Raw genomic sequence first — 16,772 nt, forward strand, 5'->3', positions numbered from 1 at the left:
AGCTGCAGGCTGGTAGAAAGAGAAGAAGCCAGAAGAGAAGGGAGACCAGGCCCAGAGAGGGGTGTAAATTTGTCTCTCACCACCTGTCTCTGGGAGCCAAGGCCAATTTTTAAAAATCTATGTTGTGTTATTTTCTTCCAATATAGTAACTAATCAAGGACTCACCATTACTTAGTAGATTTTATCAAAATATTTTACTTGGTTTCCTCAAGTCCATTTTAATATAAAGGTATTCTATCATTTCTGAAAAAAGTCTAAGAATGCAATGTCACTTTCTTATAATTCCTACTAAAATTTCAGTGCCACTTTTGTTCTGGGATATTTACTACAAGTCTCTTTGTTAGCAATTGTATTATTTTTACGTGGAGATTTCTTATTCTTATCACTAACAATGCAGAGAAAAGCAGACTGGCCTATCTTTCATTCAAAACAACTATCTTAAAAATATTATCTTTCGTGCTACTTCCCTGGAGTTGTGACCAACTGTCCTGGTTTGCCTGGGACCAAGAAGTTTCCCAGAAGGCAGGATTGTCAGGGTTAAAATCAGGATAGTCTGGGGCAAACCGGATGGTTAGTCACATCAGCTGGGAGTGCAGTTTGGAAAATAAAGGTTCCTGCTCTCAATCTCTGGCCTGCCCTCCAGACATATGCAATTGTGGGTTTGTGTGCGTGTGTGTGTGTGTGTGTGTGACAATAATATAAACAAGCCAACAAACGATGTCTAGAAAAAGAGAAAGAAAATACACCCACATATTAATCATGCTTGTCTTTGGGTGGTAGGACTATAGGTGATTTTTTTTTCACTCCTTTTCATTCTTCTATAATTTCCAAACTTTCTATAATGAGTTCTTTTATACTGGTGAAATCAAAAGCTTGAGTTCTAAAATTTATGACATAATAATGGATAGATAAATAGTACCTATGCCAAGTTAGCTGTCTGTCCCATTTTCAACAAGCATTCTGAGATATGCTTTCCAGGGTAAGAGAAAAGTCTCAATTCTTACTTTTGGGATTATTTTTCAAGGAAAAATTCAGCTGTCCCCAGCTGAATATTCCTAAGGAAGCAAACTGATGAAGTGACCTGACTTTACTCCTGCCAGACCACAAGGCACTCTTCTAGCAAAGAGATGGGTGCTTGCTGCTGACCTTTCTCGGAGAAGGGTTTGATCCAGAAGAGGGCAGGGATATCTGGAGTGCTGGGAGGTGCCAAATGAAGTTTCCCGGTGGAAATCGGCATCCCCTTGGTTACTGTAACTGGCCGAGGGCTTTCCAAATTTACTTGAATCTAACGATGATGGTGATTCATTCCTTAAAACAATCCGTTCATCTGGCTCTTTGATAACCTGAGTGACAATGTGCATTAATCTTTAGCTGTAGTTTTTGCTTTGGTTTGCTTAATTTAGAGCTGGGGGCCGGGTGGGACAGGGAAGAGAACTGAGGGCAAGATGATAGAACACCTGCCCTGGAGATCTCCTGCAAATAAAAGAGGGGTGGGAGTAGAGAAGACTAGAGACAAAATGCTCAGGAGTCAAGGGCGAGGAAAGATAACCAAAATTCTGTACATTTGGCATATATTCACAAGCCATAATAAACTTGCTCTGAGCTTTGGTTTGTGAGGATTGGAGATTATTGGGTTTGGGAAAGACATAATTTTTTAGACAAAATATTTAACTGCTATGGCAAAGGAAGCTCAGTGTACTCCATTTTCTTTGCATATATCCATTCTCATGTTGTAACATGGAAGTTTGCACCTTCACCTGAATAAACCAATCAAACTTTAAGAACAAGTGATTTACCACCTCTATATACAAAGGTACTCGATTAGAGAAAAAGTAATGAAAATCCCTACTGATAAAGTAGATATTGGGCCTACATACACCCTCACTGGTGATTCATCCTACAAATGAAAAGAGTGTATGTGAGGGGAATAAACCAACTAAAGCAAAGCAACTCAAGTTAAACTACAGCAATTCCATAACCAGCATTAGCTAGTAATATACTTTCCACCACTCATGGGAGAAAGCACAATAATTGACATTAGATAGCTGGAAATAAATCAGTTTACAAATGCTACTTCTAAAATTACCTTTACGTTAGCTGCAAGGCTGTCAAGAGAAGAAGCTAGAAGAAAGAGGAACAGGTGTTTCAATGACTCATTATTACCAGTTACCCTAAAGCTGCTGTTACATTTATTCCACAGAAGTACAAAAATATTACACAATGAATGAATTATCAGAGAACTTAAATGCTCCCTTGTGAATTATACCATCACCTTTAAGTCTTCCTGAAGTCACAGCAATTTATCTATTAGTTTTACTGTCCTCTTGAGGTCAACAATGAGGTTATATTAATGACAGCACGTATGGATACAGGAAGAGTAAACGGGAGTCTAAAGTGAAGCAATAAGCTCAGTAGCCCTGGGGCAGCCTGGAAAACTCTTATTTGCCCAGGTGCCCAGGGCCTAAAAGAAAGCCATTTGGCTCAATGTAAAATTCATACCCTTTGCCTCTTCTGGCATTCCCTTTATATTTGGTTTACATAAAATCCTACTTATGCAGAAACTCTTGAGTGTACTTGTCCAAGGTAGATACAAAAATGAATACCTAAGAGCTTGGAAAAACAACACAGCAAAAGTGTAAATCATTATGATTACCCAAGTAATCATAATAAGTAAAGAGACCTAATGCCAGAGAATGGTAAGAATTACTGGAAGTAATAAATACACACAGAAAAAAACAAGAATAAATGGGATTTTTCCAGGTTGAAAAAAAAATGCTTTTGAAATGAGTATTTGCAAGGCTATGCTAAGGCCACCGTGGCTTCCCCCAGCATGACTGGGGCTTAGGCAGTGACAAGGGACTGCTGATTCCCCAATGCCACTGGCAATAAGAAGGAAGATATAAAAAGGGATTTTTTTAAAGCTAATTGTCATATCCTCTGGGCATGCATGTATGTGTGTGGGTATCTTGTCCCAGAAGCTCTCTTCTACCCAACTCCCAGCTGAGCAGGGAATTGGTAATGCTAAGCGCCTTTTCAGCTATAACCATAAACCTGCCCTGTTGCCTAGGAACCCCCTTGCTACTGATTTTTGAACACTCCCTTTCATGGGGAGTTTGCCCTTGTTCTCTAGCTTCTCAAAGTGTAGTCCATGGACCAGCTGCATCGGTATCACCTGGAAGCTTGTTAGAAAAGAAGGATTCCAGGCCCTACCCCAGCCTTACGGAATCAGAATCTGCACTTTAACAAGATCCCCAGGTGATTCAAATGCACACTGAAGTTTGAGAAGCACTGCTTTATTCTACCTTAGGCCTGAATGAATGAGCTGACAGGTGACCTAAGGAAAAGTCTGGCTTGGAAGCTACAGGGATTCCAAGGATCTGAGCCCAGAGGTCTGAACGTCTTCTGTAAATGTAAGTATGCCAAAAACTTGGTGTGTGACCTGTACACACTCTGTAACCTCTCTGGAACCTTAGTTCTCCACCTGCCAGGATTAAGAAAGACAAAGCCTGAGACCAATATGATATATGAGTCCCGTTGTAATTGAGCTAGCATTAAGCCCAACTGTCCTCCCTGGGAAAGGACATTCCCTGTTGCTTGATTTCACAGTAATGGGGAAGACAGTGCTGCTTTTATGGGCTACATGGGTGATTTTCAATCCAAAGGACTTAAATGTCAGAGGTGATGAAGCACTTTCTGCTTCAAACCCTGTCTTCTGTCCTTGGTTTGCTGCTGTAGAACAGTCACAGTGATTCAAGGACACCGGCTTGAGTTACCACAAGAGAATGTGCAGCCCCTTAAAAGTATAAACCTTTCAGCCTAAGATAGGAAACCCTGTTGTCAGGGATGGTACAGGTCCAGTCTCACCAAGAGTCAAGAGAATGGGCCACCACCATCCCTTTCTAGCCTAAGAATTTTTATTAATTCAGGAATGGTTGAAATTCACTGCCCTGACCTTCAGTATTGACATGGTTCATGTATTTCAATCATAAAGTAAAGGCCTCCCAGGGAGGCCTTAACCCAGTGCCTCTCAGTGTGTGATCCAGGGGCCTCCCCATGGGTCCCTAAGACCTTTCAGGAGCTCTGCAAGATCAAAACTGTTCTCCTAATAATATTAATCTCTTTTTCACTCTCTTTCTCTCACGACTATATAATGGAGTTTTCCAAAAGCTACATGATATGTCATTATATCACCACTCTGATGGCTAATGGAATGTGTGCTTGTATATTCTTGTATTTTACAAATTTCTCAGTTTTAATTTCTAACACTAAATATTGATAGATATCATCTGCATACACAAAGTTCACTGGGGTCTTCAATAATACTTAACGCAAAAGGGTACTGAAATCTAAACGTTTGAGATCCCCTGCCTTAACCTCACTGCTTCAGACAAATTGCCTCTCCTCCTTGCTGACATGGAATCTTGTAAAGTAAGTGTTGCATCTCCTGATCTCCACCAATCCCCTGCTGCTTCCTATCCAGAGAAATGGAGAGTCCTATATGTTAGCTATCAGTGGTACCTTAGCAAGAAGATTCCACCAGGACAAGATGCTCCCTGCTTTTCCAGCCCAGCCAGGGAACAACCACAACCAGAGCACGCTCAGTGGTCACACTACTCAGAGCAGTCTCCTTCAACAGCTAGGGGAACTCTGAAACAGCTTCTCAGCTGACTCTGCTCATGGGAACTCCCTCCCTGGAAACTCCACAGCGGGAGGGCACCTGAGAATTAGGCCCTGAATTTCCAAAGAAACATGTGATTCCTCAGAATGAAAGAAGACTTAGAGGTAGGTAGGATGCATTCGTTCCCATGGGGAAACTGTATAGGAATAACAAGAAACTCAAGTACCTCTTCTCACTGGAAATGGAAAGTTTGAAAAGTCAGATTTTCTTCTAGACTTCTGGGAATGATGCTCTGAACTGTTCTCACCAAAGGGCTTTGCACTGTCCACCTGAAAGGAATGAGACTTGAACCCACTGTAGCTTGTATTACCCTCTCCTCATTACCTGTAATGCCTTTCTCCCCCTCAGTCACAGTCATGCAGGTGAGAAAAGAGGTTGGGAACAGATTAAATCACAGTCTCCAAGTATATAAAATGTTATACCCAATAGGGAAACCTGTCTGTCCCTACCTTCACTGAGGTTAGAACACGAAGACATGGGCTAACACTAGGCACAAATCATATTCTAACCACTGGTAAGGCTCCAGCCCAGAAAACAGCACGTGACATTTATTTCACATTCTTTTAGAACCAGACAGAGTTTCATGTTCCTAAACAGTCTGAGCAGTACTGGCCTAGGTGTGGTCCTCCCTGAAGACAAGGGATTTTCACAAGGTGACATTTCAGCCTTCCACATCCCCTTCCAGTCTGAGTGTCTATATCCTTGAAAAAAAGGATAGTGGTGACTGTATTATTTTACTTAAGGTAACCGTATTTTCCTACACTGGACAACATGATCTGCCAACATGTCAAAATACTTGAAATAGAGACTCTTCCAGAATATGTATGACATAGAGTTGCTGGAGTTTCTTTGTAACGTTGTTTATTTCTGTTTTTTTTTTTAATTTCAAGAAAGCATGTTATAATATTACTCTTCATTCTACTTCAAGAAATACTTTGATTAGAATTTACAATCTTGACAACATCAGGTCCTCTACATTTTAATGCTGCTACTTAAACTTCAGATATCATCAGGAAATCTGGCTAAATAAAAAGGCACTTAGGAGCTTGGCACATTAGTAAAGACTGTATAAGACTTTGTTAAATAAAAGTATCAAGCAAGTTTTAATTCCCTAAGAAAACTTCCAAGATTTTAAGGTTATTTAGCCCATAATGGCATACACTAAAGTTGTATTTTATAAAAATTCATGTCACATGAGATAAATCAGACTCAATAAACTCAATTCAACAATATTTGTATGAAGCCATGTTTAAAGAGTGGTTGCTAGATTTTGCCAGACATTTTTACCCAGGTCACCATGAAGAAAACAGCTATCCTGTACTTTCTAGCCAAACAACATCTCTGTTCTACCTACAAACCAACTCTATCTCCAGTCATCTCAAAAGCACCTTGCCGTTGAGATTTACCATATGCTTCATTTCTTGTGTCTAATGCATAAACATCATCACGGGTAACTTTAAGTCCAATTATCAACTTGACAATAATATCAATAGTTAACATTCTGAAGAATAAGTCATGAACTAGAATGTGGAATGGTGTTCATGAAAAATATGAACTAATACTGGAAGTGTTTTTAATGTGATATTAACTGTAAATATCAAGAAACGAATCTGTATATACAGTATAATTACAACTTTGTGGGAAAAAATAAGGCATTATGAACACCAAAACAAGGCAAAAGAAAATGTATCAAATTAAACAATGATTTTATTATTCTGGTGAACCTGTGGGTAATTTTTTTCTTGAACTCTTCTACATTTTCCTTTACTTTTATAGTAGTCAAAAAATCTTGAGACTATGAGAACAAGTGTGATTAAATTTGCCTACTATTTCCTGAGGGCTAAATCTAAGATAACTTTAATTAAGGGTTTTGACTATGGCACATCATTGCATCTTCCTGCACACATATGTTTCCTGCTCTTAAAAGTGTGGCCATTAAGCAACAACTTCACTAAGAAAACTCAAACCAGTTTTCTTAAAACAGATGAGGCTTTGGTTTCAGACTGGTACAGAGTATATGCCAGCCTTTGATATGCATCTTCTACCACTGACAGTTCACTGATTTTTCTGGACAGTGGCAGGTTATCATATGTAGATAACACTCTCTATTAATAATTTTCAGAAATTAAAAATAGGGATGGCAGACATTTACTAAGCAAGTCTTCTGCATAAGACATCTTTCCTGACAATGACTCTAGGAAGTGAACATAATTTAATCATAGTTGTCATTCAATTTGAATTTCCTCTATTTATTTACTTACCCATTTGTTTTCATGGTCCAACCTTCCTTTATTCCACCCTCATTCACACCCTCACCATTCCAAAGGACTGTGAAAAATAATTTTAGGCTCACGTGTCTTACTACAAATGGAGGTTTGCTTTCTCTGGGTATTTTGAAACTATCTCCAAGATTCAGTTGAGCTGACTGGTCCTGAAAGAAACGCCTGGTGAAGTATGGAGAGGGCGGCCGGGACTGCATGCCTTGGGGCAGTCTGTCGAGATTACTCTCCCTTGATTTCATCTTTATACTACTTAAGGGGAATTTTGGTCCATTTGATGTAGATAAAGGCCTTCGTGACTTACATCTTTCTTCCTGAAACCCCAAAAAAGAAACAATATTTTTAAAGAAGAAAACTCAATCAGAATATAACTGTGTTTAATTGAACTTTAACTAAGGTAGAAGATTGAACATCTCAGATTTATAAAACATGTATTTAACGAAGGGCATTTTAAAATTTTTCTTCAGGTCAGGTTAGTATCACTAGTATATTTCAACTATTAGCAGTGAGATTTATTTGTATTATGAGAAAGTTGGAAAGTATCAGATACCCCCCCCACCCCATCATAGACAGATGATTGATAGATGTAGAAATATAGTGAGAGACAGAGAGAGAATTCGGCATATACTTGGGTCCAGCAATTTCACTTCAAGGAATTTACTATAAGGAAATAATTATGGCTATATGTATAGCTAAAGAAATTCTTAGAACACTTCAAAAATTAGAAACCAACTATATTGGTGAGTAAGCACTTTCCTTTCAGCTCCAAACCCACCTTTCTATACTCAGCTTTATGATACTAGACCTGGCACTCTGCAAACCCCCTTCAGCTTTTCCAGCTGTTCTGTTAGGGTCCACCACTAGAGGGCGCTAGAGGGAGACTGTAAGACTAGAGGAGGAGGAAGGGACCGGGGACTTGCAGTTTTGCATTCTGTTCCTGTCAGCATCACCCCAGCAACCATTCTTCACCTTGACAGCAGCAAATGGCTCCAGTTTATAGTTTTCTCCTACCATAATCCAAAACTAGCCTCACAGCACCAGGTAGCCAGAGCCCCTTGCTCAGAGATTTGAGTCTAGCCCCACAGGATCCTTCCTCCAAGCTCCTGGGACAGCAGCAATGAGCAGTGTCCCTCCTTAGAGGTCTGAGTCCCAGCTCATCAAAGTCTCCCCTCTGAAATCATGAGGAAACACCCAGGAGAGCAGCCCCTCCCTATATGTCTGGGTGCCCTTTCTATGGGGTTTCTTCCTCCACTTTCTATGTTCTTGATGACCCAACCTCTTCCCTTTGTTCCCCCAACTCTAGAGGTGGAAGCTGCTTCCTGTAGTTACTATCTCCATCACTTCAGTGTTCCCCTTTTCCTTTCAGTCCTCCAACCCTTGTTTGCCCTCTTTTTTTTTCACATTAAATCTTTCTGTTAAAGTAACAGGTATGGTTTGTTTTCCAGACTGGACCCTGACTGATATACTAGCTAAGTACCCAACAGCAGAAAAATGAATTGCCAAAAATTATGGTACTTCTGTACAATGGCATAGTACGAAGCCATGAAAAATTGCCTGGCTTAAGCATACTTAAGGACATGAGAACACGTTCATGACATTCGAAGTGAAAATATGATATGAAATAATATGCAGTATAGTATGATCCTAATCTTCTAAAATTAAAATATGTGTATGTGTGTGTGTGTACAGAAGAATATATTCAAAAAAGTAGTCATGCTCATCTCTAGATAGTAAGAATAACAGGTAATTTTTATTTTTATTTTGTCCTTTTTTCTTATTTGTATTTTCTAATTGTATAAAATAAATGGGATACTTTTGTTATAAGAAAACAACGAAAGCTATTATTTTTAAAAGTTAACACTTAAAAAAAAAGTTAACACTTAAAAAAGTTAATATAGGAAGACCTATATTAGGAGATTAAAACAAGATTAAAATGGTGGAGTGGAAGAAAAAGAATAATAAACTGAAAAATCACTGTGCACACTTAAACAGATAGGAGAAAACAGTGGGTAAATAAGGAGAGACTAAAAAGCAGCTATTGCCTTCCTGAAAATTAACCACTGGTTTCCCATTTATGAGTTATGGTGCCCAGGGGATCGATGGATTTGCACAGATTAGTGACCCTTCTCATTCAGTACCTCTTAACCCAAAGCCCACATTTTCAAGGTATTTTCTAGGACTCCAGGTGAGGTCTACAAACTATATTCATTAATCCTCTATATCATTTTAGAAACGATTTTACATGGTTGCAAAATTATGGACAATAAGGTAAAACAAAAACAGAAAGAAATCAGGGTGAAGGGGAAATTAGGGCTGAACAAGAGAGTAAAATGAAGGTAGTGCTCATGGATGCCCCAAGACCCTCACTGTTACCAAAGGTGGCCCACAAATACAACTCTGAGCTTCAGCCTCAGCACAGGAAAGAAGGAAACACTACTGTTGATAAAATCAAGAGTAAAAGTCATGGAACAACAACAACAAAAGCTAACTAAACTACACATCAAGCTTGTGATCGTAGCTTCTGGATCATTCTGTTCTACCAATTATGCCATGATGAATACATGCCAAACATACTCACTCTAACGTGACAGGCTGAACAAACAGTCTGACTATGGAAATTCAAACCCAGCAATAAGTCTCCAGGTTTCTGTTTGTCCAGTTGCATCTAAACTTGGTAAACCGAGTTTAGGCTGAAATTCTTTAAATTTGTGGAGAAAATTTCTAACATTTCTATCACTGGATTCTCGATTATACTTACAAGAAATCTGTTTCTATGCAGAAACACACGTTCTCTGATGGCTGTCCTCGTAGAAAACTCTATTTTGGGAGCAATGCCCTGAAAATAAAACAGCATAAAAGAAACAAATAAAATGTAAAGAGGGTCTTTGCTCATCCTATCCTAACTTGAAATCATCCGAGAACCTAAATGCTCTTTTGTGTAGTTGGCATAATCTATACACATTATCTAAAATACATACAAAACGAATATACATACAGTGAAATATTATTCAGCCTTTAAAAAGAAGAAGATCCTGGCATTTGTGACAACATAGAAGAAACCAGAGGACCCTATACTAAGTGAAATAAACCAGACACAGAAAGGCAAATACTGCATGTCTCACTTATATGTGGAATCTGAAACAAACTCATAGAAACAGCTAATAGAATGCTGGTTGCCAGGAGCTGGAGGATGGGGGAAATGGGGAGATGTTAGTCAAAGGGTACAAAGTTTCAGTTAGGCAAGATGAACACGTTCTAGAAGTGGAATGTACAGCAATGTGACAATAGTTAACAATACCATATTTTATATTTGGAATCTTCTAAGAGGGTGGATGTTAAGTGTTTTCACCACAAAAAAGAAAAGAAACAACAGTTTACAATGTTAAATGATGGATATGTTAATTAGCTTGATTGTGGGAATTCCCTGGCAGTCCAGTGGTTAGGGCTTGGCACTTTCACTGTCGGGGCCCAGGTTCCATCCCTGGTCAGGGAACTAAGATCCCACAAGCCACACAGCACGGCCAAAAAAAAAAAAAATTAGCTTGATGGTGGCAATTATTTTACAATGTATATATATATCAAAAATAAAGTTGTATACCTTAAATATATACAGGTTTTGTCAATTATATACCAACAAAGCTGAAAATAAAATAAAATACATACATAATAAGAATAGCTAAACACATATAATACTACATATTGTGTGCCAGAGCCCAACCAAAGGGCTTTGCCTATATTAACTCATCTAACCCTCACAACAACCCTGTGAGGTTGGTCCCAGTAGTATCTCCACTTTGTAGGTGAGTGAGCTAAGGCACAGAGAATTTAAGCAACTTGTCCAGCTAGTACTGGCAGAGCTGGTAATTGAATCCAGGCATTCCAACTTGTGTCCCCGCAGTTAGCTACTCTATTTAAAACACTGGACCATGGAACTGAATGAGATTACCTAGGGGGAGGGATGGATAGAAGTTCTCCTTCCCTACCTACCTGCTTTGAAAACATGCTTCATATCTCATACAAAATATTTATATTAATTTCCAAACTCTTCATTTTGTTTCATTGATCAATACTTCTTTTTCTGTCAGTACCATCCTATCTAAAACATTGTGATACATACATATATATATACATACATACACATATATATACATACACATACATATACCCTATCCTACTTAATTCTCATAATGCTTAAGGAAAGTACAATTATTAACATCAACCCACTTTATAAATGATAAAACTGAGAACTGGACAAAAACTTGAAACAACTCTAATGTTCTTCATAGGTGAATAAACTGTGGTATATCTATATAATGGAATCTACTCAGTAATAACAAGGAACAAGTTACTGATACACACAACTACATGGATGAATCTTAAAAACATTGTTCTAAGTGAAAGAAGCCAGTCTCGAGTGGTTACAGACTATATGATTCCATTTATGTGACATTCTCAAGAGGAAACAAAGTTTTAATGATGGAGAACAGATTAGTGGATTATGGCGGAGGATGTGTCTATAAAGAGATAACATGAGGGAGATTTGGGGAGTGATGGAACTGTTCTGTATCCTGATTATGATGGTGGTTTCACAAATCTATACATGTGTTAAATTCATAGAACTGTGTATCAAAAACAGTCAATTTTACTGTACATTTAAAAAATACAATTATTTTTCTTTAAAAAAAACTGAGGCAGAAAGAGATATTAAGCAATTTTCCCAAGGTCACATGTCTTGTAAACGTCAAAACAGGGATAGGACTTGGAGCTGAATTACACTGTCTCCAATTGACCCCATCCAGTCACCTGCAGCCCCTCTGAACATGACCCTTTGCTCTCCTCGCCCCCAGAGAACACCGCCTGGCCAGGTACCCCTTTGTCCTGGGGGCACTTTCCCTTTCTTCTTGTTGCCCATCCAAATCCTACCTGTCTCTTGAAGCCTGGCCTCACTCTCTCCCCTCCAGGCACACCCATAGCGACTTCTCCCTCCAGTTGCTAACAGCTCATTTCACTTATATAACATACTCCAAGTACTTGCAAGAAGAATTTGCATCGGCCGAAGCCCTAGAGGGAAAATAAACCAACATGCACTGCATGTTTAGACAGGTACCAGGTGCTCCTAGAGGCTTTCACATGTACGATCGCATTTAATCCTCACACAACCTGTGTAGTAGACAATTATATCCCACTCTAAATGTGAGGGAACAGGCTTGAAGAGGTTAGTCTGTCCAATGTCACACAGCTGGGGATCAGTAGAGCCAAGAGTTGAAATGCTGCTGGACAGCACAACCCATCCTCTTTCTATTACCTCATGCTACCTCTCAGGGGGCCTCATGGATGAACTAGTCAGCTCGATTCCTGTGCATTCATTCATTCCGATGCACATTCAGTCCTGTACATTCATCTTGTCTACAGAACAGGTCCTCACAGGCACAACCTACCTCCTCAGCTCCCCCTCCTCTTTTTTTTTTTTTTTGCCTCTAGAATGCACAGTACGCCCATAAGAGTGTTAGGCCTGGACTGGTGACTCAAGATTTCTGGGCTTATAAACACAAGAGCCCAGTTGCTGCACAGAGTTGAATAATTGGGGCGGGGGGCGGGGAGGTGGCATTTCATAAAAAAATGCACAATAACATGGCCGGCACAGCCTCACCTCCAGTTATCAAGACTGCCCACATGAAGAAGAGGGTGGGGGAAGGGGAGTTCTGGGGTCCACAGCATCACTGGTGGAAATCCAAAACCTCATGGGTGCGTGAAGCCCCAGGTCCCCAGCGGCCCAGCTGCCTGAGCCTGAACAAGTCATCTCTTAAGCCACAGACTGGTGTAGTCTTCTTAATGCCTCATGGAGAAGTAGTATTAACCCTTGAATGACTGTTTAATAAAATATAACAGCTCACATTTATTGTGCACTTAACTATACACCAGATGTTATGCTAAAGACTATACATACATTACCTCATTTAACCCTCCTAATAACCCTATAAGGGAAGAACTATTACCAGTCCCACTTTACAGATGAAGAAACTAAGGTACCTGGAGATTAAGTAATTTACCCAAAATCACACAGTCATTCAGTGACAAAACTGGGCTTGAACCCAGACCACCTGAGTCCACACTTAACCGCTATACATGCAGCTCCACTTTGCCTACAGAAGAGGAGGAGGGTCCCCTACCAGTAAGGAATCCACAGCCTGTAACACCATCTTGTTCACCTATTTGACCTCCACTCCTGGCAGTGACTTCCAGACAATACGGAGGAAGGTATTTTTCACAGAAGTACTGATTTTAGCATAACAGTTTAGAGCTGAAATTTACAGGCTCTATCTTGTGCAATCCCCTCAGCAATGGAATGGTGATGATGATGGTTAGGTCAATAAATGGATTTAACAGTAGGATTTTCCTAGAATCACTGCACTAAAGAAAAATGGAAATTATTAACTAAAAATTAATAATTAAAAAATAATATTGTTTCCACTTAATTTACAAATTCAGCCTTTACCTAACAAAAAAACAGATTATATTCCCCTCCTCAGAATTCTTGACCTCAGCAGGAAAAGGAGGAAAAAAAGGCTGTTAGCGTAACAAGGGAAATGAAATAAAGTATGGAAGTACAAAGAAAAAGTCACGTTTTATTGGAAGAAATAAATCTAATTCTTAATGAACTAAGAAGAGAAAATAAATGAAGTGAATGATTTGCCTGACCTGCACATGTCATTTATTCTCATGTCCTACAATATTAATGAAAAGAAATTGGACCCTGGGCTGAAATAAACATGAGAGAATTAGCATCATGCAGTGACTGAGTGCAAACTTCGAAGCCCGACAGGCCAACATGAGAATCCCTGCTCCATTGCTCACCAGGTCTGTGACTCTGAGTACCTTTGATAAATTCTCCATGCCAGCTTCCCCATGCCTAAGATGAGGAAAATAATAGTAGCCACCTTGCAGGGTTAAGGAGGATTGAACAAGATAATCCATGTAAGGAGCTCAGCACAGTGCCTGGCCTCTAGCGAGCATGCAATGAATGTCAGCTATTAGTAAAGCTTCAGCAATTGGTTTTATTTTGCTTTATAGAACATAGAGAAATTGAGCTCCTCTATCTTTTTACAAATTGTTTAAAATATACTTTCATTAACTTCATTGTAAGAATTGATACTTTACCTCTAATGCATGAAGATGTTTCCCTGCAGTTTTAAAGCTCTTTCGCTTATTTACCTGCATTTATGAATAACTACAAACACAACTTCCTGTAGGTTCTTCTCCCTACTTATGCCCATAAAGTTAAACAAAGATAACATTTGGGAAAATATGAGAAAGTGTGTTTCTTCTTGTCTTGATACTTAGCTGGATACCAGCCCAGTGTTTGTAGATAGAATTTATTTAATAGAAAACTTGGGCAAACCAAAGTTAATATAAAGAGTATCTCCCACCTAATTCTCAACGGTTTTTATTCCTTTTTGCTTCTGAAGAGCAAAATCCCAATAACTCAACATAATAGAGACGAGCATCTCACAAGTACCATGGGTATAAGCGATACACAAAGAACATCTCTGAGAAAAAAAAAAATGATGTCAGTGATATTCACCAAACCTTCAAAGATTATTGGAGGACTTAAAGTTATGCTCATTAGGAATTCAGATTAGGAGAACTTTTGATGAATGCTTGCTGTTTGAAGTATTAGAACTAGAAGTCCTGTCATCATAAACATCCTAGAAACAGGGGTCCTGCATGTTATGTATTCTGCACAGTACTCTCAACAAAATGGAGACAATAACACTTTATTAAATTATAATAATGGTGATTCATGGGGCAGTAACAGAAAAGTTGAGTATTAAGTATGCTTTTTATAATTCACAAAGATGTGGCCCTTAAAATAGAGGTCAGGGGTTTCCCTGGTGGCGCAGTGGTTGAGAGTCTGCCTGCCAATGCCGGGGACACGGGTTCGAGCCCTGGTCTGGGAAAATCCCACATGCCGCGGAGCAACTAGGCCCGTGAGCTACAATTACTGAGCCTGCGTGTCTGGAGCCTCTGCTCCGCAACAAGAGAGGCCGCGATAGTGAGAGGCCCGCGCACCGCGATGAAGAGTGGCCCCCACTTGCCACAATTAGAGAAAGCCCTCGCACAGAAACGAAGACCCAACACAGCCATAAATATAAATAAATAAATAAATAAAAGAAGAACAGCAAACTTTAAAAAAAAAAAAGTGAAAAAAAATTATTAAAAAAAAAACAGAGGTCATCCAAGTGACATAAAAGTAAAGAAAATTGTCAGAGTTTCTGCAGTGTTAAAAATCATCCCAGATAACATCAAAATGAATATTTTGAATTTGGGTTCAGATAATGCCCCCCAAACAGTTAGATAATCAACTAAATAACTGCTGTATCTTTTAAGATCCTTCAATAATATCAGTCTGTGAACCTCTGACAGTTTCCCCTCCATTAAGTAGAAACCATAATATCTGCCTTGGCTGACTTAAGAACTGTTATGAGGAAAATAAGATATCACATGAAAAAACCCAAGCACAAAATAAATCAGAGGTAGCATTATTACTATCACTACTCTATTTTACTATTATTACTAAAACAATAGCTATGATTAAATAAACTGATGTTAAATCTTTCAGTTAGTCTGCATTAAGAGATGAAAAAACAGACACAGAAAACAAATTTATGGTTACCAGAGGGGAAAGGGGGTGGGGGAGGGATAAATTAGGAGTTTGGGATTAGCAGATACAAACTGCTACATATAGAATAGATAAACAACAAGGTCTTACTATATATAGCACAGAGAACTATATTCAATATCCTGTAATAGGGACTTCCCTAGCGGCGCAGTGGTTAAGAATCCGCCTGCCAATGCAGGGGACATGGGTTCGAGCCCTGGTCCAGGAAGATCCCACAAGCCGCAGAGCAACTAAGCCCGTGCACCACAACTACTGAGCCTGTGTTCTAGAGCCCGTGAGCCACAACTACTGAGCCCACGTGCCACAACTAACGAAGCCTGTGCGCCTAGAGCCCGTGCTCCGCAATAAGAGAAGCCACCGCATGAGAAGCACACACACCGCCATGAAGAGTAGCCTCCGCTCGCCGCAAGTAGAGAAAGCCTATGTGCGGCAACGAAGACCCAACCCAGCAGATAATAAATAAAATTAATTAATTCAAAAAGAATCCTGTAATAAACCATAATGGAAAAGAATCTGAAAAAGAATATATATAAATAATAACACATTATTATATATAATACATATAAATAATAACATATTATTATATATAATATATATAAAACTGAATAATTATATATATATTATATATATAAAACTGAATCACTTTGCTATACACCAGAAACTAACACAACATTGTAAATCAACTATATTTCAATAAAAAATTTTAAAATTAAAAAAAAGAGGTGAAAGAAGCAACCTTTTCATAACTATGTGATGGTGTGAATATGGCAGTGACTTAGAATGGTTAGATAAGACTCCCACATCTCATGCCTGACAGACCTCCATGTCTTAACGTTACACAAGGATAAAAATCTGAACCAGTGGAAGACTTCTGTGCGTGGATTCTGCAAATTCCTTTCTCTAAAGTTTAAGTTCCTTATTTAACAGAAGAAGACTATGTAATGCTTAACTCTTTCGGAAAACCTTCTTGGTGATCTCTTCTGAGTGGCTGGAGAGATCAGGGAGCCAGTGCTGAGTTATGCAGTGAATTAAGACATGGGCAGCTGATGATTAATACCTGTGTGATCCAGTTAATAACTTGGAGCCATGAGAAGCACAAAACTAAACTGGTTTAGCTGCTCCCACCCTTGGTAGC

At 39.1% G+C, this 16,772-nt stretch overlaps 1 protein-coding gene across 9 annotated transcripts in view; it reads right to left on the reverse strand.

The window, feature by feature from the left end:
* Positions 1 to 16,772, reverse strand: part of SPATA6L (spermatogenesis associated 6 like) — a 58,260-nt gene that overhangs the window by 10,169 nt on the left and 31,319 nt on the right. For 6 of the 9 annotated variants that reach the window (XR_011075133.1, XM_068552611.1, XM_068552607.1 and 3 more), the window contains 5 exons: positions 9,716 to 9,793; positions 7,032 to 7,271; positions 4,845 to 4,947; positions 2,087 to 2,121; positions 1,147 to 1,343 (listed from right to left, as the gene is read on the reverse strand). Coding sequence is in view for 8 of the 9 variants with exons in the window: in XM_068552611.1 (XP_068408712.1) it covers positions 1,147 to 1,343; positions 2,087 to 2,121; positions 4,845 to 4,947; positions 7,032 to 7,271; positions 9,716 to 9,793 (653 nt within the window). In the remaining variant the exon portion in view is untranslated. The remainder of the gene's footprint in view (positions 1 to 1,146; positions 1,344 to 2,086; positions 2,122 to 4,844; positions 4,948 to 7,031; positions 7,272 to 9,715; positions 9,794 to 16,772) is intronic. The other 3 variants (XM_068552606.1, XM_068552608.1, XM_068552609.1) reach the window with 3 other exon arrangements.

Source organism: Eschrichtius robustus, chromosome 10, assembly GCF_028021215.1.
Source record: "Eschrichtius robustus isolate mEscRob2 chromosome 10, mEscRob2.pri, whole genome shotgun sequence".
Taxonomy (NCBI): domain Eukaryota; kingdom Metazoa; phylum Chordata; class Mammalia; order Artiodactyla; family Eschrichtiidae; genus Eschrichtius; species Eschrichtius robustus.